The 20,809-nt window shown below is 39.5% G+C and overlaps 1 protein-coding gene across 2 annotated transcripts in view; it reads left to right on the top strand.

The window, feature by feature from the left end:
• Positions 1–20,519, top strand: part of fam120c (family with sequence similarity 120 member C) — a 28,113-nt gene extending 7,594 nt beyond the window's left edge. Inside the window, exons 5-17 of one of the 2 annotated variants that reach the window (XM_062427967.1) lie at positions 2,002–2,104; positions 2,208–2,281; positions 2,660–2,931; positions 6,717–6,879; positions 6,974–7,057; positions 7,233–7,404; positions 9,983–10,232; positions 12,826–12,940; positions 14,559–14,768; positions 15,868–16,108; positions 16,234–16,369; positions 16,879–16,942; positions 17,217–20,519. In XM_062427967.1, coding sequence (XP_062283951.1) covers positions 2,002–2,104; positions 2,208–2,281; positions 2,660–2,931; positions 6,717–6,879; positions 6,974–7,057; positions 7,233–7,404; positions 9,983–10,232; positions 12,826–12,940; positions 14,559–14,768; positions 15,868–16,108; positions 16,234–16,369; positions 16,879–16,942; positions 17,217–17,471 — 2,139 coding nt within the window. In that variant the 3' untranslated portion in view covers positions 17,472–20,519. Of the gene's footprint in view, positions 1–2,001; positions 2,105–2,207; positions 2,282–2,659; positions 2,932–6,716; positions 6,880–6,973; positions 7,058–7,232; positions 7,405–9,982; positions 10,233–12,825; positions 12,941–14,558; positions 14,769–15,867; positions 16,109–16,212; positions 16,370–16,878; positions 16,943–17,216 lie in introns of both variants that reach the window. The other variant, XM_062427966.1, reaches the window with a different exon arrangement.
• Positions 20,520–20,809: the final 290 nt, after the last annotated feature.

Below are 20,809 nucleotides of genomic sequence, written 5' to 3'. Positions count from 1 at the left end.
GAGTCAGCATCGGAAATTCCTCACATCAGTGCTGAACCAGAGAAGAATCAAACCGCACCTTTTTATATAAATATGCAACAATGTTTTATGCTAGTTTCAGTCCATCAGAAGGAGGGTGCTGTCATGTTTGCAGTGTTGCACATAAAAGACAAATTAAATGCATTGTCACCGCTGTACGCCGTTCACCAACGTCTCATTTTAAAAGTGTTTTTTGCTCCAGTGGGAGGCTGAAAGCTAAAAGTGCTGCTATAGCTTTTAGTGGCTGAAAGTGAGTTCATGCAGTGGAAACAGTTTATTGATGGATGGAACATTTTGGTAATTGATTTATTGATTTATTCATTTTTTAAAAATGCTGTAAATTCACTGGATTTAGCTTCTCAAATCTGAGAATATGAAGACATACATGATAGTAAACATTATATTCTTTTTTTCTGGTTTTGGACTTCTGAATGAACAAACACTTTGAAGATAGTAGTATATAATTGATTCAAATTTATCATTTAGCCAAAGTCAAAGTTTATTTCTATAGCACGTTTAAAACAACCTCAGTTAACCAAAGTGCTGCTACAAGCTTAAAACACAAGATAAAATAAAAGAACAATTATGAGTAAGATGAACCATAAAAACACAACAGATAAAAGGAAAATGTAATTACACAATAATAGTCAGGATGTCAAGCTCAGCTACGTTTAAAAGCCAATGCAAAGAGGTGAGTCTTTAGTCAATTAAATAAGTAATAATTAAATAATATGTTGCACTTGACCAAAAGGCAGAGTGATTGAAAGTGATTTAATGTAGATATTAAATGTTTTAAATGACAGTCGACCAACCAGCAAGACTTTCCATCAGTCCCATCATCAGTTTCAGAAGCCAATTTGTATATTTGTTATATTAGTTAGACTTAAAGTATAAATCTTATGTTTCATACTGTATTTTTCTTATTGTTAAACAAATGTCATGAATAAGAATTGTTATTATTATTCCTCTGAGCTCCATCATATGTCCAAAAACACATAATGCTTCATTACAATGAACATTTTTAGTTTATTTTTAGTCGATCCCACATAAACATCCTGCTGCTGGCTCACTCACCGAATCCACAGCTGCAAATAGTCACCAACAAAGGCTAGATACTATTTCCTCCTGTTTGAGTAATGTGTGTAAAGTCTACAGTGCCTTAGCTGTTGTGTGACCTGTTTGTGACCCGTTTTATTTATTTATATTTTTGGAACAAATGGGTTTGTAGATGAGAGCCATAGATAGGCTGAGGAAGTCAAAGTGTTGAGTACCGTTTTTTTTTAATGAGAAAATGGCGAGTCAAACATGGGTATATGTTTAATAATGATAGTATTTCTAAAGCGCTTTTCAAGGTGCTCAAAGATGGTTTACACAGAAGAAAGAAAAAAAAAGAAAGGTAAAACATTAAAACACTAAAAACAAGAGAGCACACTGAAAATATGCCAAGGAGCAAAGGACATTAAATAAATGAATGCATAAATAAATAAATAAACCTAGCTCTAAAAAGGTGAGTGCAATGTGTTTTGGGTGAGACATGTGTCTTGAACTGGATTTAAGATTAAACCAGTTATTTGAACCCAACTTTACTGATTGTGTAGTTACTAACAATAATAATAAGAATCTCTAAGTCCAGAGTCTTGGGGCCCTGATGGCAAGAGTCTGATCTCCTCTGGTCTCAAAGGTGTATCTGGGAACAATGAGGAGGACTTGATTTGAATATTTGAGATCACACACAGGCTCACACAGTGTTAATGGCACCTGTGGTCCCTCTTTAATATTAAAGCTGAGTTTAGTCAGACCCGTAAGACCCTGAGCTCAAGAGCAGAGTCAGGAAGTTAGAGTTTCTTCCTCTGGTCTTTGCTCTGATCTGGTGTTGAATAAGTTAGTAACAGACCTGCTCGTCTCTCAGCTGGGCATTAAAAGGCTTCCACACCATCGCAGCGTGTTATGTAGTCAAAGCTCACGCCCTCGTCTCTTTCACAGTCTCGTATGGAGGACAAAGTGGAGCGATTCAAGAAGGCTGTGGAGTATTTCTCAGCTGCCTCCAAACCACGCTCGCCCAACATGGGGCCCTCCTCTTTCATTTGTGAGTAGCAAACTGCTCAGGAAACAAGTTTTAGACGACAGAATCACGTTAATGTGTTCGGGTTACTAAATGTATATTTAACTTCTTGTCTCGCCGTGCTCAGTACCTGGGTTTGGACCCAATCCATTTGGGGGACCACCTGGCCACATGGGACCGATGCAGCCTGGAAAGAATCAGGTAAATTTCCTTTTTGTTTTTTCTAATCCTCTCATCTTCTCTTCCTAGTGTGTGTAATTGTTCTCTGCTCTACATGAATCTACATGTAGCAGAGTGGATTAAGTTTTTGCTCTTTGAAATCCCTTTGTGGCATGTGCTCATTTAGGGGAGTAACTGGCTAAGGGAGGAGAGCGCAGCCCTTTCCATCCTAAATCCTCCCTCCAGCCTTGATTTATAATGCTTATAGTCTGATCTAAAATAAAACTAGATAGCATTAGTTCCCCTTGTCCTTGAGAGATCTTATCCCTCTACCTCCCCCATTGCTTCTTTGCCAAACCATTTTCTTTTCCTCTAACCCTCCCTTCCTCCCCTCTCTCCCCCTCTCCTTTTCCATCCTAGTTCCCTCCCCAGGTTCCGGGGTTAAAGCCACCTTATCAAAATGCTCCATATGGACCTGGCTCCGCCCCTCTGTTCCAGAACCCGCCACCGCCGTCCCAAGACTGCAACGATTCACTGACAAACAAGATGGGCCTCGCTGATTGGTCAGCTCCATATGATTCCACTCAGGGGGGAAACCGATTACCCAATCATCACACCGGCCCTCAGTCCGGTCCCTCTCCGTCTCCTTCCTCGTCATCCGATGGAGACGAACCCAACGACAGCAATGCAAAGTAAGACACGGCCTGAGTAGAAGAGTTGTTATTTTACATCTGTGTGAAGCTCAAACATCCAGCTGATTGACTTTAAGTGAAATGTGAACTTTGTTATTTAAAAGGAACCCCGACTATCCAGACTTGATCCACTACACTATAGGATTTACTAAGATCCCAAATAAAGGGTACTAAATTGCGTGTGCATTGTAAGAGATTGCACGTTTGGTTAGCGTGCATTTTATTTTCTACGAAGAATAACAACAAATGACAACAGGTGCAGACAGCAGTATTTAAATGAGGGAAATTTGATCCCATGGATTTAGAGATATTAGTGGAAGAGGTTAACAAGTATATTGTTGAATTACAGTAAGATTAATCTGAATATTACCTGAAAAAACGCCATATGGGAGAGTATTTGTGACAGGGTCAATGCTGTTAGTTAAACCAAAAATATCCATTCCCAAATTATTTACAAGGGTGAAAAATATCCATTCTCTGTGTTCTGTCATTGTGCCTCTCTCTCCTCCTCTCATCAGTAACAGCCAGTTAATACCTTCTAGAGATGTTCCGATACCATTTTTTCCCTCCCGATACCGATTCCGATACTTGTGCTGTGGGTATCGGCCGATACCGATACCAGTGTGTTTTTAAAAAAAAAGAAAAAAAGAAAAAATCATACTACGCTTGCATGACTGATATGATTATCACTGTGGTAAGGCCTGGCTCAGGTTAAACCATTTGTAAAACATGAATGAATACAGCAAATGGAAGCCATTTATTTTTAAATAGAACAGTATAAAACAGTAGTGCAACAGCAACTTAACTAAATAAATATAGGAATAATTATTCTTACTGGTGGGAACATCCACTGTGAAGTACTGCCAAACCGCCGACATGATGCGCTAACGTTAGCTCCTTGTAACAGGTGTCAGGCGTCAGGTGATCAATTCTTCTTCGCCCCTCTAAAACAGCAGCTGACGGTGGCAGCACAACGCAACTGTTTTAAGAGCGGCGAAGAACTGTCAGAGCTAACGGAGCTAACCAGTAAATAGATTCCTATTTCTAATAAATTACGTGGCTGCTGATGCCAGCATTTTTGGCAGTATCAGAGGCATTTCCGATACTGGTATCGGAATCGGAACAACTCTAATACCTTCCCTCCAAACGTATTATTTATAGACATAGTTACCTCCAGGTTTGGTAACTCACAAAGCGTGTGCTAAATTACCATATTTGCATTTTCTCCTCCCTGTATTTTACTCACTGGGGTAAAAATTACTTATTCATTATGGCAAACGTACTAAAGGGACAGCATGTATGTATCTTGCACATTTGAAAGATGCAAGCCTCAGTGCGCTGCATTAGTAGATCAGCTTGCAAATTTCTTTTGCAGGTGATGTCAAGTTTGCACATGTTTTTACACATGCAAACCTTCAGTAAATCAGGCCCTGTAACTGTCAGGTCTGTCACGATAACTGCTTTTATTGGATGATATATTGTCTCAGAACTAATCGTGATAAATTATATTATTGTCATTTGAAGATGCAGTTTTAACTGCTCACAGTAGAGAAAATATCAGCACAATGCTGAACTGTGGAGCTGAAGTTCGTCATTGTTGTGATGCTACAGGATGTCTGTGCATATAACAAAACCCGTGAGCATGTTTTTAATTACGTTGTATATTCTCATATTGTATAAAGCATACGATAGCTGAAGCAGACGGGCTTTTTTGAAATGATTTATGTTATGATTGAGCTCTTTATGACACACCCTCTCCTTCCCGTTAGCATTAGGCGAGCAGTTGCTGCACAGACACTTTCTCCTCCTCTCCGATCGTCTTCATTTTGATTTAAAATCACAGTAACGTCTCCTGTGTTGTTCTCGCTGTAAGGTAGAGAGACTGCATTGCGATGTAGCAACAAAGGCGACCTACCAGTGGAAAGATTTTCTTTCCCAATTTTATGAGAAATTAAGACACCAAGAGTGTTTTTATGGCACATTTATGTAGTTGATGCCAACATGAATCTAATAATAGATTCATGTTGGCATAATAATTAATAGTTGGGGTTACTTTTAAGGTGGAGCACTTTATTTTAACACACGTTTTGACTAATTACAAGTTTAGGTTTGGTAACTTGTAGATATCTGAGCCTTAACCACAGTAATGCTGAGAAGAGAAAAGGGAGAAAAGTAGGGAAAGGTTGATTTGTACATTTTGAAAAAGCACTTTTAAAGATTTGTGTCTTCTTTGGTCAGCGTGATTTTTAAAAGTCTAATTGTGTAATTCAGTAACGTCTTATTGCGCTCATTGTTTGAAGTTTTGCAGTTTGTTGTTGTGGCTTTAAAACCACTTCAAACAAAAATGAAGAATAAAGGCTTTAAATAGTCGTATAAAGCCTTTTATAGTTTGACAGAGAGCTGGCCGAAATCTGATTATTTGCCTCATGTGATGTCACTTAACTGAATTGAGTCAAGTTGCATTGTGGGTAACGAAGGTGCCAGATTTTGTCAAGGAAGCAGAACAGACGAGAGGACATTTCTTGTTTTCTTGTCTTTAGCTGTTCTGCTTTTTCTTTTTTTTTAAATCCAGCAGTGATAAATCAGTGAAATGCTCTTTTTAAAGCATCAGTATCACATTTTGCAATACCAACATTGTACTCCACTTTCACAAAGCTGAGCTATCACATAAAGACAAAAGAGACAGATGACTATTAGAGGGTTAGGGTTAATTTAATTATTTGACTTTATTTAATTTGGGGGTGACAAATTAAAGGAAAAAAACATCAGTTGTCACAATTCCTCCAAAAGATATTCCCTCATTTACAGTACATGTCACAGCCTTTTATTTAATCAGGTAATCTCATTAACATCAAGACCCGAGTACAGCAGATAGAAAGAAAAACAAACTCAGTATTGCAACACAAAACAGTATTACAACACGCAAAACAATATTAGGTCAAATAAAAATAAAGAAATAAAAGAAAGTAAGACGATTAATAAATACAAGTAAACAGATAAGATTACACTGAAGTTAAAAATATTTGCAATCAATTAAAACAAAGTCTGATATAAGGCCTTTGAACAGCCGCAGTGCTGATAAATACATTTAATTTTAAGGCCTTTTGCAGATTTTTCCAAGTGTAAGGTACATTATAAGAAAATGTTATTTTCCTAATAGAATAGAATAGAATAAAAGTTTATTGGCCACCATGGTAGAAACTTGTCTTTGGCTCACCAATATCAGACATACAAAAGACAGAAATTACATAAAAACCATAAACTCCATAAAATCATTCTTAAAATACATAAAATATTTAAGGTATAAAAATACAAGTGTATATCAGCTCCTGTGTGCGTATTGAATTTAAAATTGTTGTAACGTTATTGAATATTAATTGAAGAAAATTCAAGTCAATAGCGACCGATCCTTCTTTTTAAACATCAACACCAACCACAGCTTCAGTAGCTGGCCGGCTTTCTGTCAATAAGCGGTAAAGTAGTGCAGCTTCACTTTATAGAATTTAAGGATTACACCTAAAGAGGAAAATGGATGAAGCAGCAGGGCACCGACAGGAGCTACACAAGTAATTGTTTTGTTGACCCACCACAAAAAAAGGGGGGATTTAAAAGTCAGAATGGGGACACCTTGAATTTCCTGTAGTGCGTGTGTTAAGTTTCTGAGAGGCTTACATTAACGCTAATACTCTAAAGTCATTATTGAAACAAAGTGAGCTTTTAACACCATGCCAAGGCCAGGATAACAAAATTGATCCTTCTTTCCCTCCTTCCTCTTTTTCTCGCAGCCATTTGACGGACAAGCCCTCTCGGTGGGAGGATCCCGCCGGAAGGGGGGGCTCTGCCTCTGGAGACGGTTCCCAAGGCAACGGGAGCGGGTCAAACATTCCGTCACTGCTGTCTATGGCGACGCGGAGTCACATGGACATTACCACACCCCCTCTGCCTCAGGTGAGCGTTAAAAAAAACAAAAACATATTTTCACACACAGTTGTAACTTGAATGTTTTCCCAACTTTCTTTTCTCTTTTTTTAATCATTTTTAGGTTAGTGCCGAGGTTCTTCGTGTAGCCGAGCACAGACACAGAAGAGGACTGATGTATCCTCAGATTTACCACATATTGACCAAGGTAAACAGTTTTTCTCTCTTTTGCTGACATCCATTTTTCACCAGTGTTAGAAAAATGTGTTTTAATCGTCTTGTGTGACAAAGATAATACATCAACCTCCTCGTACCTCTTGATCCTCGCTTTAATCTCTCTGCCTGTTCCCTTGTCTTTTTTTTTTTCCTTGCCCACCACTCAGGGAGAGATGAAGATGCCAGTGTGTATAGAGGATGAGTGTAACTCGGAGCTGCCTCCTGCCTCTCTGCTGTTCCGTGCTGGCAGACAGTATGCCTATGGTGTCCTCTTCAGTCTGGCTGAAACACACCGCCGCCTGGAGAGGCTCGCCCTCCGCAAAAGGGCTCCCCTGGAAGGTAGGTGCTGGGATCGAGAGCAGAAAGACGAGGGCTGATTGTAGATAATTTAAAACATGATTATAAAAACTGAACATATGCTCAGATTTATTATCTGAGTTGTGTAAAAGTTTTCCATAGATCCTCCATGGGTTTTTTTTTCCTTTTCTTTTCAATAATTTCTCTCATAACTGTGACTCTAGTTTTCAGGTAACTTATTTATTTCTTCTTGTAACATTGAAATGTGAGGACACATCTGAGCTCATTGACAAGACCACATGGAACCTTCAGTGTCTTTCCTAATTTGTCAGTCAGTTTTTGTTTTAATGCTACTCTGTAAACTGATTATGAGAGTTGCAAGTAGTGATTATTTTCATTAATCCATTAATCGTTGTCAACAAAATGTCAGGAACTAGTCAAAAATTCCTGTTGTGATTTCGTAGAGCCCAAGGTCTTTTTAAATGTTTAGTTTCCTCTGATCAACAGTTATATTCAGTTTGTCATATTTTACACATAAAAGCCTTACAAATTCCAACAATTGCAAGAAGCTGTGACTAATTATTGGTATTTTTCCTTCAAGAAATGAGACTTAAAATATAAAATAGTTTCAGATTATTTTCTGTCGCTGCAGCTCTAATGATAACTGTACCTAGTGTCGGCTCCTCAGAATATATTGATGACTATCAGCACTGTTGGTGATTTCAGTTAATGAAAGCAAATACTAACTATAGCAAATAAGTACTGGTTTCAGCTTTATTTAAAAAAAAAAAAAACAATGAAACAAACCATCAATAGAAGTGAAATTTAGTGGAGCAGAAGTTTGGGGGCAGCTGGTTAAATGTCAATCTAACTGAGAGTGTTTGTAGACGTCAGTAAAGCTTTCATGTTTTTTCTTCTTCCTCTAATTTTTTTTTTGTGCCTTTGTTGAAACTTTAAAAAAGGCCTCTGACCCAAAGCTTTCATCAATGAATGAAGATGGTGAATATTGGTGTCATGTAGATGTTGTTTTCCTGTTGTTTATACAGTTTCTTGTTGCCTCGACACCTCCACAAACCTTTTATCTGGCATTGATCTCTGACTTGGCTGCTGTAACAAGTGAAATCCTAGTGTATCTAAATCGAGTACTTTTTTCTTTTTTCTGTTCCTTTCACTAATGGGAAGTGGATTTGTCGGGGTTATGTATCTGCTGACATGTCGGAATACTGATTAAGGAAGGGAGCAGCTTTATATTAAATGTGCTGCTCTGTATGCTTTTCAAACAAAGGACATTTTGAAGTTACAAACACGAGTATGAATAATCATATTTGTGTGAACGATGACATGTACCCAGCGTAATCTATAATATAAGATTATCCTTTATTTGTCCCATGGTGGGGAAATGTACAAAGTGGATAGAAAAGAATATAAAGAACAATAAATGATAAGTGCACAAGCAACAAGAACAATAGTAGTAAAAAAAGTAGCATTGTGTGCAAGAGTAATATGAGTCACTTATTGATATTGCAGATTTTAAAGTGAAGAAAGAAAATTACAGTTTAGTTAATGTTTTAATTGTATATGGACATAGCCTAAGCTAGTTTGTCCCTAGTTCCACTTTTTAAAACGCATCAAACTCAACAGTAAAGTACATATGAAAGTAGAGAAGCCTCAACAGTACTCTACACACATTATAATACAAACAACTCAGAAAAAATACCACAAAAGTTTCATAAATCAATAAGCAGCAGATCACTCATGACTACATGACTCATCCCTCTTTAAAACTGTTTGAGTTTAAAATCCTGTTTATGATCCATTATGAGTTCTGTAGATGAAGACTCCCACATGTTGATCGGCCGAACAGGAAAAGGCTTCTTATAATTCCCAGTAGATGAACCTCTCAGTGTTACTGAGCCAGAAACTCTGGGAGAGGTACCAGCAACAGCAGCTGAGCAGCCTGGTTATTTAGGCATTAATGGATGAGTTTATGGCTAGAATATTAAATAAAAAAGATCAAAATGTTATGGTTAGTAATTACACATGTGGTTTTCCTGAAATGCTGCTTTATAGAAAGGCCTGAACCCTCATTTATATTTCATGAAATTAAGACAGTCTTAACTGTGAGGTCAAAATAACAATTATGTACCTGAAATCCTACCTGCACCGTCACTGTTGGAGGCTTTGGAAGGAGTGTGTCAGCTACACGATTTGAATAATATTGCACTATTAACCTATCACGACTATCAACCTGCACTGAAACATCTGCAACTGTGTCAAATGTATTTATGGAACCACTGCTGCATCAGATCTTTTAAACCGGGGGTTTCAAAGTCTGGAAGTTTGGTTTCCCTCAATTCCTGGTTGCCTGTGAGATTATGATTATTTCCATCCACAGACACTCAATAATTGAGCCAAGACAGCCTTATATTTCTGTTTGAAACACTTCAGACTGAACAAAATACATGAAAAGATCTGTATGAAGGCATTTATTAGTTCCTGACTGAAAAACAGTCAAATTCCCCAAACCTCTATGAACTATCTGGCACTCCTCCCTCTTTGAAAACCTTCAAAATATCCACACATCCAAACCGACTCACTCTCTCTCGTCTCTGCGTCACAGTTCCTCCAGTGATTGTCAAAGAGTGGAGCAGCGGTAAGGCCAAGTCAGCCCTGACTCCTGAGCTGGTCCCGGCCCTGTGTTTCCGGGAGTGGACCTGCCCCAACCTGCGGCGGCTGTGGTTGGGTCGAGCCAGCGAGGACCGCTCCAGGAGAACCAGGGCCTTCCTGGCCTGCTTACGCTCCGACTGCCCAGCCCTCCTCAACCCAGCACAAGTCCCACAGCATCTGCTGCTCATGTGCTGCGTGCTCAGGTATGACGGCACTTTACACCACGGCTGGCTGTATAATTCCTCCGTAAAGGGAACATGAACATTTGAAGATTTATATTTGGGTCAGTGACAAATAAGGGTTGGCAAGATGAGCAATTTAAAAAATATCTTTTAAAAAATAGTTTTAAAAGCAGCATCAGGTTTGTTAAAATGTACATTAATTCATTATTTTTGTTGGTTTTATGTCATTTGAAATGACATTTTTTTAAACCAAAAGTAAGACTGAATGCTCCTGAAAATGTCAAATGGTGTAACCACAAAAGAATGATAAATATTAAATGTTTTGATCCACCTACAGTGTATTTAAGTGGACTTATACAAATAATTTTAAAGCATTTTGTCAATATTGAGCATGACATAGCCTAAAAACAACCATTTTTTCTAAATAAGTTTTGACAAATGATGACAAATTTGTGACAAAACATAGTGTTGCATATCAAAAGTGGATAATATTAATTCCACATTTTAGTCCACATTTATTTTCCTGTATATAATAATCAGATTTTTATTAAAACATACTGGTTTCACCTTTTGGACACAGGGTTGCATCACGTCATTGACCCATTTATATTCTGGGGCTCTATTGTAATATCTTTGAATGATTTAGACTCTAAAAAACAAACAATAGTAGCAGGACTTGAAATCTTTTTTTCATTCTTTACTCAAGATGGCAACTTCTCAAATACATCTGTACATGTTTGGGATTAAATTTGATCCGAGATGTTCGAGTAGACGATGTGATCGACCTCAGCAACAAATATTACAGAGAGGATGGTCGTTTATGGACATGCACGGTGCGCTGATGTCACCTCTTTGGGAAGGTTAAACCATATTTAACATGGACAACCAGCATCATAAGAGTAAATAAATAACATAAAATCACAAAACGCATGATAGTTGCTGCTTTAAAACCTATCCTCAAGACTGTGGGGTTTTATAGAGAACATGCAGGATGAATAAGCATCTCTCACAAATTGATGTCAAAATGTTAATGGATCCTTTTCACAGGAAACATTTCAACGAGTCATGGCAGCAAACACCACAGGTGTCACTAATAACATTAATAATATGTTAATAATGGCTCCGTTCTTTTCAGTAGTTTCCAATAAGCCGTGACAGTGTTGACACGGAGCACAATACCACCAATTATCTGCCTCACCTAGAAGGTTTATTAAACTGTTGTGCTTGCTTGTTGGGTTGAAAGACATCTACAAATTTAATTATCTCTAAAAGCCTTTTTCACAGAAGACTTTTTGACATGTCACAGTAGGGAAAATAATGGTGTAAATACTAAAATTAATGAGTTTTTAGCAATTTGATTTTGGTTTTTGCCTCACTGTCAAACTGTCATGACGTACTGGGACACTTTAATAAAACAGCTATTGTTAATGTTAATAGTTAATAAAACACCTGTGTGAGTCACAATGTCTGCTGTGAACACGACTCTGCTTTTATAAGGCTGTAAATGTAACGGTAGTATTCAAAATCACACTATAGTCAAATATGATGATAACTCAGTGCTTTGTTTAGTGTCAGTAAAGTGTGCAGCCTGTTTTAATCAGTCTATTCTGTCAGTGTGAAAGAGCAGCGCCCAAAACTGACAGCAGTTAAAGACTAAATATTAAAAATGAATAATATATGTTATAATATTAAACGTTTGTGATGTCGGTGACACTTTGACGTCAGTTTTTTAGATTTGACACTCGGTTGGTGTTCAAGTCAACACAGACGGGAACAACTTGTTAGCTTCAGATGTTCAGTATACAATGATTTTTTGCTGTGGCACTTTCTTTCTTTCTTTCTTTCTTTCTTCTTCTGCTGCTTCTTCTCCCCTCCTTCTCCTTCTTCTTCTTCTCCTCCTTACTCTTATCCTTTTTATTCTTCTTCTGCTTATTATTATGCTTCTTATTCTTCCTCTTATTTTCCTTCTCCTCCTTCTTTATTCTTCCTCTTATTATTATTATACTTCTTATTCCTCTTCTTATACATTCTTCTTCTTATCATTATTGTTCCTCTTTTTCTCATTATTATTCTTATTATATATGAGAGACTTGTAAAGATCTTATTGCTAAACCTGTATATGTGTGTGTGCTATTTTGCTTATTAGAGAATCAATAATCGCTTCAACTTTAAATCTGACTTAATTAATGCTTTATTGTATGTATTTTTGATACAACTGCAGCTCCATATCAATAAAATAAACATAATTAACATAATAACATTTTTTAATTAAGTTAGAATATATATCTATAGTTAATTTTAATGATAATAATACAAAATAATAGAAATATTTTTTTACACTGCTCGGATGAGGTAGTATACAGTACCAGTCAAAGTTTGGACACACTCTCATTTACTGTCTCGTCCTTGTATTATAATTTAATTAAAACTTTTCTGTTATCTCTTATGTTTATTTTTTATTGATTATGGAGCTGCAGATGTGTCCAAAATAAATAAAATAAAGCATTAATTAGGTCAGATTTAAAGTTGAAGCAGTTATTGGCTCTCAGTACCCTGTAGGTCTGTGTTTCTGCTCTATAGTCATAGCTCTGTGTGTTTTCTGCTTCCTCCTCAGGTATATGATGCAGTGGCCTGGAGGAAGGATCCTCCACAGACATGAGCTCGATGCCTTCTTGGCGCAGGCTGTTTCCAACCAGCTCTACGAACCCGACCAGCTACAGGAGCTAAAGGTAAGATGCTGTTCATCACTGCATCGTTATTAGATGTGTTCCTGCACACAATTCTTATTATATTTATGGTTGTCTTGGTTGTTATGTGGGCTTTTGATCAAGTTCCCCTTCTTTTTGTGCGCTTTACCTCTGAGTAGCACAATATTTAATGGTGCAAGATTAAAATAGCCTCTAAGTCAGTGGTGCAGCTTCTGGATATTTTAGGCTTTGTTTGGTGATTTTCTACATATTCCTTCCTGTCAACAGATGTCATGTGCAGAACCAAAGCAACATTGAACTGAAACAACCCTACTTAAAAGTATTGTGTGTATATTCAAAGTCTGATAGCTCTCATCCCTCTTTGCTGTAGACCTCCTTTGTTGCCCGAAAACTATTAAAAACACGTCATCGAGCCACACCGTTGCACTGGTAAATGATAAATGGACTGTACTTATGTAGTGCTTTTCTGGTCTTTTGACCATTCAAAGCGCTTTTACACTACACACACACATTCACCCATTAACACATATTCATACACCGTTGGCGCAGCTATCAGGAGCAATTTGGGGTTAAGTGACATCGACACATCACCGATCTGAGTAGTGGAAGACCGCTCTACCCCCCTGAGACTGCTCCTACCTCTTGATCCACAGCCACTGGGTGTCATGTTAATTTGCCCCAAAGGCCATGGTTACTGTACTTTGTTTAGAAACGGCTCCAAAGAGTCATAACAGCGATGAGATAGTAAACCCTCAGGAGAGAAGCTCCTTGTATGGCAGACGCCAGGAATGTGGATCTGTTTACAGAGCTTCTCTAATTTGTTTGCTAGAGGAATAAGATAATATATCAGGCTTTGGAGACACAAGATGAGTTAATTGTTGGTTTGGCTCTGCACACGAGATAAAAAGATGGTAGGAAAAAACAGAAAATTGCCAGACATCATATCCTGTAATGACGTGTTCAGACCAGATACGGAAGCGTCAGTCACTGTTCAAACACAAAACGCATTTCTCAACAAGAGATTCTGCTTCTCTGCTCTTTTCTAATCACATATAGAGCTGTGTTTGTCTTTATATGAGGATGGACAGCAGACGGCATCATCATTATACTCAGATGAACCGAGTACTTCTGTCCCTCATTAGCACAGCCGTGTTTTATTTAGAAAATGAAATTGACCGGATGCTGTACGGCATCACTGCGTCTGACTTCCTGCCCAGCTCAATCTGCTCTGTGCAGCTTCGTCTCCCTTCAAAAATAGACCAGGCACATATTTTTAGCTGATCTATATCATCTATAATAGATTATCAGTATATTTTATTGTCAGATTTCCTCGCTGGGCTCAGAGGAAATAGGCCAGACACCAGAGCGATTGCAGCAGATCGAGTCAGATCTGAGCGGCCCAGTCGGTTAAATTGGAGCCGAATGGAAACTGGCTGAGCTTCGCTGCTGTGAGAGTGATTTTAAATAGAAAGCTAAATTCTTTCAGAAGCGTTTCCCCAGACACAAGATAGACCAGGACCACATGATTCAAAGCTCTCCTCCTCTTCTTCTCTGTCACTACTTGTATCTTTTCTTCTTCTCTCCGTCCTGCGTATGATGTGGAGCTGCTGTCACTGTTCATTTGTGTGTTGCCTGTCAGGTGGAGAAGGTGGACGCCCGCGGCGTGCAGCTGGCTGCTCTCTTCATGGCCGGCGTCGACACAGCGCTGTTCGTCAATGATGTGTGTGGCCAGCCGTTGCCATGGGAACACTGCTGCCCCTGGGGCTTCTTCGACGGCAAACTGTTCCAGAGCAAACTGGCCCGGGCCGCACGCGACCGGGCTGCCCTGTTGGACATGTGTGAGGGGCAGGTACGAAGCCCAGGGAACAGGACTTAACCTGTGATGTGATGTCTTTTAAAGTCCAGAAACCATCATAAATTTACAGTATAGTTTAGTTTATTTTATTTTAATTTAGTATGATCCCCATTAGCCATTGTGCTGGGCAATAGCTATTCTTCCTGGGGTCCACAATTAACACAGAAAAAAACTAAACAATAGTTGTATAAACCCACAATAATATACAAAAATACAACACAACAAAAAAGATGAAAGAAAAAGAGAGAGCATGCAAGATAGTAGCAATATATGTTTAAAGCATACAGGGAAAAAAACACTAGAAAGAGGAAAATAAAAATAAAAGCACACACATTTAAGACAATATTGTAAAAAGAATGTCATCCGCGTATTAGTTCAGGATGAAATGCATGATAGTTTTAGTAGGGCTGCGACCAACACCTGGTTTTTATTATCAATCAGTCTGTAGGTCATTTTCTCAATTAGTCGTTTTGTCAATTAAATGTTAAATAGTTGAAAAATGTACTTTATATTTTCTCAGAGCCCACAGCCTTCAATCCGTTTGTTCTGTCCAACTAACAGACTAAAAGCATAAGAGGTTCAGGTTACTGTCATATATGACAAAGAAAAAAGAACAATTGTGACATTGGAGAAGCTGAAACCAGATCACATTTGGTATTGTTGTTAAAATAATGACTGAAGCAGTTAATTGATTATTAAAAGCTGAAAATTAGATTTGAGAAGCTAAAACCAGCAAATGTTTGTCATATTTTCTGAAAAAAATAGCAGATTCATTTCCCTTCTCTTGACTAATTGGTTAATTGACTGTTGCAGCTTGATTTAGAAGATCATAAAATTAGTAAAAATGTTTAGTAATAGTGCAGCACTGAGTAAAGTAATGTTATTACAGCACAACAACCTGAGGGAGGTGACAGTCTTTGTTCCTTAATGATGATTTTTAATACCACAGTGCTGCTCATACTTAACACACTTAGACACAACAGTTACTGAAAGAAGAGGGAATGTAATTTAATGTGTGTTATTAGTAATAAACTTTGATTAAAATCTAAGTGTGTCGTAAGCTGAAATTCTGAATCAGCCGTCTCTCTTTCAGGAGGAGCTGGTGTCCAAGGTGGAGAAGATGCGTCAGGCGATCCTCGAGGGCATTAACCTGTCCCGCCCGCCTCCTCCTCCTCCTCCTCTTCCACCTCCTGCCTTCCTCCCCCCCACCATGGTGCCCCCTTTCTACCCAATGCCTCCTCTCTATCCACCTCGCCCCATGGGCGGCATGCCTCCTCATCATCACCCACATCATCCACATCACCCTGCCCAGCACAGACCCAGAGCCTTCCCAGGTAAGGAGACGTTCCTTTTCTCCACCTTCTTGCACAGACTCTATAATCAACTTTTAGACATATGTAGACATTTCTCCACAATAACCAAAGAATATCTGTGATAGGATATTTTCGTCTTTCTTCAGGCATTCAGTCCATCCCCCCTCAGGGAGGGAAACTGGAGATAGCTGGCATGGTTGTTGGCCAGTGGGCTGGGAACAAACCAATCCGTGGGAGAGGGGGGTTCAACATGCAGGTGGTGTCAGTGGGAGCAGGGAAAGGGTGAGTACGATGATTTTATTTTATTTTTAGATCTAAACTAACAGATTCTGTCTGTCTATAACCAAAACCTTCAAAACCAGTTAACAACTGTCACTGCATTAATCTTAATCCGTTTCTTTAGTGGCGGACAGGCTGCTGTTAATAAACTTAAAGAGAATATTCAGTTTAACCTCCTGAGACCCGAGCTTTTGTTTGGTATGCATTTTAAATTCTTAATTCGTAGGACCTGACAAGTATAAAAACTAAGCAGAAGAGCATCAAGCTTCGCTATCTAACTAATAAACGCCAACAAAGCACATTTAAGAATATTGTTACACCGTCCACTTCATAATGAAGCTCGAGGCGTTTGTGTTGCAACTTTATTTCTACCAGGAAATAACATCAGCTGACACAACAGCGTCTTCTATTTCAGATGCAACATTTGACTTTTTAAACATGCTGCGATAAAGTAGAGATGAGTCGCTGGTTGTACTTTGCGTCTCTCAATGTGTCTGTTTTGTTCGTCACAGGAGGGGTAAAGAGATCCCAGCAAAAGTAAGGGGAGCGAAAAAGGCAACTGCCAACAGAACACAGGTATGACTTTTTTACTTTTACTCATTTTTCTTTTTTTTAAAAACTTTGTTTTTATTGTTTTTGTTAATACTTACACGAACATAAATACACAAAGTTAACAACAGACAGGGTCATCTTCTATGTGAAATACTCAATATCATAACAAATAAAAATAAGAATGTAATGGGGCTAGTAGATTGAGTTTGGGGGGGGTCCTTCGAGAGTTTTCCGACTTCTAACCTACTTCTCACATCTCCTGCTGTTCTTTTTTTTTTTCCACCTAAACTCCCGACAGACGTCACCCCCCCCATCCAGCAGTCCCCCAAAGCCCTCAGAGGAGGCGGGCTCCACGCCAGAGGTTGCGACCCAGCAGCTGAACGGCAGCTCGGCAGCCTCCGCCATCGGCCAGCCCTTGGAGCTGAACACCGTGGCCCAGCCAATCCCGTGTGCCTTAGCCAGCAGAGACAACCAATCAGAGGGGGTGGAAGTGGAGGCCCCCTGTTGCCTTGACGACTGCCCGTCAGACGGAGCGCTACAGAAGGAAGAGTGATGGCGTTCCTCTTGCCGGGGATGCACTGCTCCAAGAGAGTTATCTGTGTTCGACTGCCTTTCCCTGTTTTTGTAGCCCTGCCTGCTAGCTGTGCACATTTATCACACGGAGCAGGAACGACGCGCGGAGGGCGGGGGTGTGTTTCGCTCTCGTCCTTGTCCTCTCTGCTGCTCCGTGTGATAAGCCAAAGCAGTTAGCTGTTACTCCCTTTTTAGTTTTTCTCATGTGGTTTTACATTGTTTTATGAAGAGAGGATTTCTCCATGAGTCTGTAAGCGCCCCACCCCTCAAAAATCCTAATTGCCTCCCTCCCGCACTCAGAGTAAAATAAGCTTGAAGCCCCCCCCACCCCACCCCATGACCCCCCACCACCCCCCATTACCGCCCACCACTTAAACAATCCCCCCCCCCCCTCCTGCCCCTCCTCTTGAGTATGGGTACCTGTACAGTTTAAGTTTTTTCTTTTTATGTTTTTTTTTTTTTTTTAAATGGTCCCATTGTTTTTGAAACTCTGCACACCGATGTTTAAGCTTGCGGTTACGGTGACAGATTGGATGTGGTTTCCATGGTTACAGCATCTAGGCCCTGGTTGCCATGGTCGGTCGTTGTGTGTGTGTGTGTGTGTGTGTGTGTGTCGATGCGGTTCGTTGCCATAGCCATCTCGTGTTAAGATTTGTGTCTTTACATGAGCTCAGAGAGATGATCAGAGTTTGACGTCCGGTTATGTGGGAAAGATTTTAAACACCGTTCTTCTGTGCAGTGACCCCCGCGTCCCCCCCCACCACCCACTGCGTCCCCCCCAAACTCTGCAGGCTAGCCGCTCTGCTGAACATACAGTTAGCATAATCGCTAGCAGCAAACCCCTCTTTATAGATTGATTGGTTATCTATCACTGGAGCACTTCTGCACCACCATGGTATTAGCATGCTATCTTACTTTGACCTATGTAGCATAGCCTAAGAGACCCCATGAATTTATGCACCTTAAGCCCTAAAGTATGCAAGATTTTATCCCGCTCCTCCAAAAAAAGAAAAAGTGCATTATTATATTATCTTCCCCTATCCCCCTTGTCCCTTTCTCCCAAAGCTTTGATTGTATTTTCCTAACAAAGGCACTTAATGTTGTATTTAAATATATTGAATTTGAAGCCCCTATACAGATGAATTGAAAGCCTGTGAGGGGTGTCCCCTGCGCATAAGTAAATCATTATGACATGTAGAACTACATTTAAAGGTAAAGATCTATTTGAGAGACGTCAGAATGTGAACAGAGTGGTTTCAGACAAAGAAGCACTTTGTTTTAAAAAATGTTAAACCACACTGGACAGTCCTCTACCAGGTGATAAAGAAATGAAAAAAACTCTGAGGCACCTTCTGGAGTTAAGGCCAAAAAAAAAAAGAATAATGCTGCCCAGCGAATGATGGAAATGAATGGAGAGGGTTTGGGTGACTGCTGCCAGGCAGAGTTCCCTTCAGACTGGCCTCACATTCACAAAAGAACTTTGCTATGAAACTGAAGGAGTCCTGATCCTCCACATCAGGGACTCCTGGGAATCATTTTAGATTTCAGAGAAGTTATTTCCAAAGTGTATTTTAATAAGGCAAGCCGACTTCGGCTGCCAGTGATATATAACCGGTGTGGCAGCAAAGCCTCAAAGATCCCTCCACCTTCGGGTGGTGATTGAGTAACTGTTGTCATGACAATAGCCCAACACCAGGAGCTGCTGCCCCGCAGAGCTCTGGTGTGTCACTTTAGACCAACAGGAAGCACTTCCCCGCCCTTGAGTACCTCAGCCGGACCTGGCAGAGGCTTTATGGGTTGGAACACATGTCACATGACAGGGGAGAGGGAGGCCTCATGGCGGACCTGAGAGCGCCGCTCACACAATCTGAGACTTCTAAGATACTGAATTGTTTTATTAGAGCACTTATGTTTGTAGAGAATGAGATGTGTCCCCCCCACAGTAGGTTTCATCTTACAACGGAAACACAAGTTATGTACTTTTACCGATTAACTGGTAGAACTGCAGATTTAAAAGCAGTAGACCGAAAGATACAGCCTGAGAGATGCTGGCCATGAACATTATAAATCTCTATAAACTCACGGAGAGAGGTTGAAATGAGCTCATTTCATTAAAAACACAAAAAAGGCAAGTCAACAAGAAGCACCTTATTTTCTTACTATGTTGATGACTTATGCTCTATCGTGTGCCACAAAATTGACATGGGAAAAAAAGCTCTTACCAGAAGCCGTTGTTTTTCTTTTTTTTGAAGGAAAAAACCCTGACTATATGTAAGTGTCAATGTAGTCGTGTCAGACATCCCCTCTGTTATGAACTCAACCATTACAGTGAAACACTGACCGTTGACCCCCAGCGATGAGTGTAGGCCTACGCTCACGACACGGGCTGGGCTACGCCGCCGTCTCTGTTACACCAACACCAAATGAAATCAGAGGTTTGGACTTGTTAGCCGTTCTATTGGTAGGGATTAAGCATTACCGAGTGCTGTAGGTGTTTTAATAGGTTTATAAGAGTAGGTAACAGCGTCGGGCTTAACACAGGACTGTAATACTCAGACACCAAGACTAGGCTAGAGAATATAGCTCCACTGGCCGAAAAATACTAAGTCTAGATTAACTAGGAGTCATATACTTAACTGCTTTTCAACTTTTGACATTAGTACAAATATGTGTATCGCAACAGTACATTGTTAGAAGATGGCTTTTTCTGCGGCGAGCCAGAGCGTGATCTGGTATACGATGCCCTCTCTCGATTCGCTCGCCAGTTACAAAACACACACGAACACACACATACAAAAACATACACATAATACATAAAAACACACACATAAAGACACACATGCAACAAGACAAGACAAAGTAATTCAGTTGCATTTGTTACCAGCAGCATTCTCTCTGCTTTTGTGCTGAAGTGAATTTTTTTGTGCAGTTTCAGTTCCCAGTGGAGTGGTTGTCAGTTCATCAGAGATCATTTTGGTAACATATTCTACTGACTGATTAAAAAAAAAAACACCACAAAAACAAACACCCCACGATCAAGTTTGCATGGACGGATTACTTACATCAACAAAAAACACACAAATACACACGCTAAGAGACAGACAAAACACTCATTTTACACACATGACATAATGACATAACACATGAATACAGACACATACACATACATACAGATACATAGATGTTAAACCCTGAGTTACACAGTAGCTAGTATGGAAAAAAGAAAAAAAAAGTCAACACAATACATGATGTAGTGTCCCTCTTTTGTCCTTGTCTGTTTTAGTTTTATAGATATTTGATCAGTGATTTTTATGCTTG

Source organism: Scomber scombrus, chromosome 10, assembly GCF_963691925.1.
Source record: "Scomber scombrus chromosome 10, fScoSco1.1, whole genome shotgun sequence".
Classification (NCBI taxonomy): Eukaryota; Metazoa; Chordata; class Actinopteri; order Scombriformes; family Scombridae; genus Scomber; species Scomber scombrus.
Note: the sequence above shows the minus strand (reverse complement) of the source record. Positions and strands in the feature narration are given on the sequence as shown.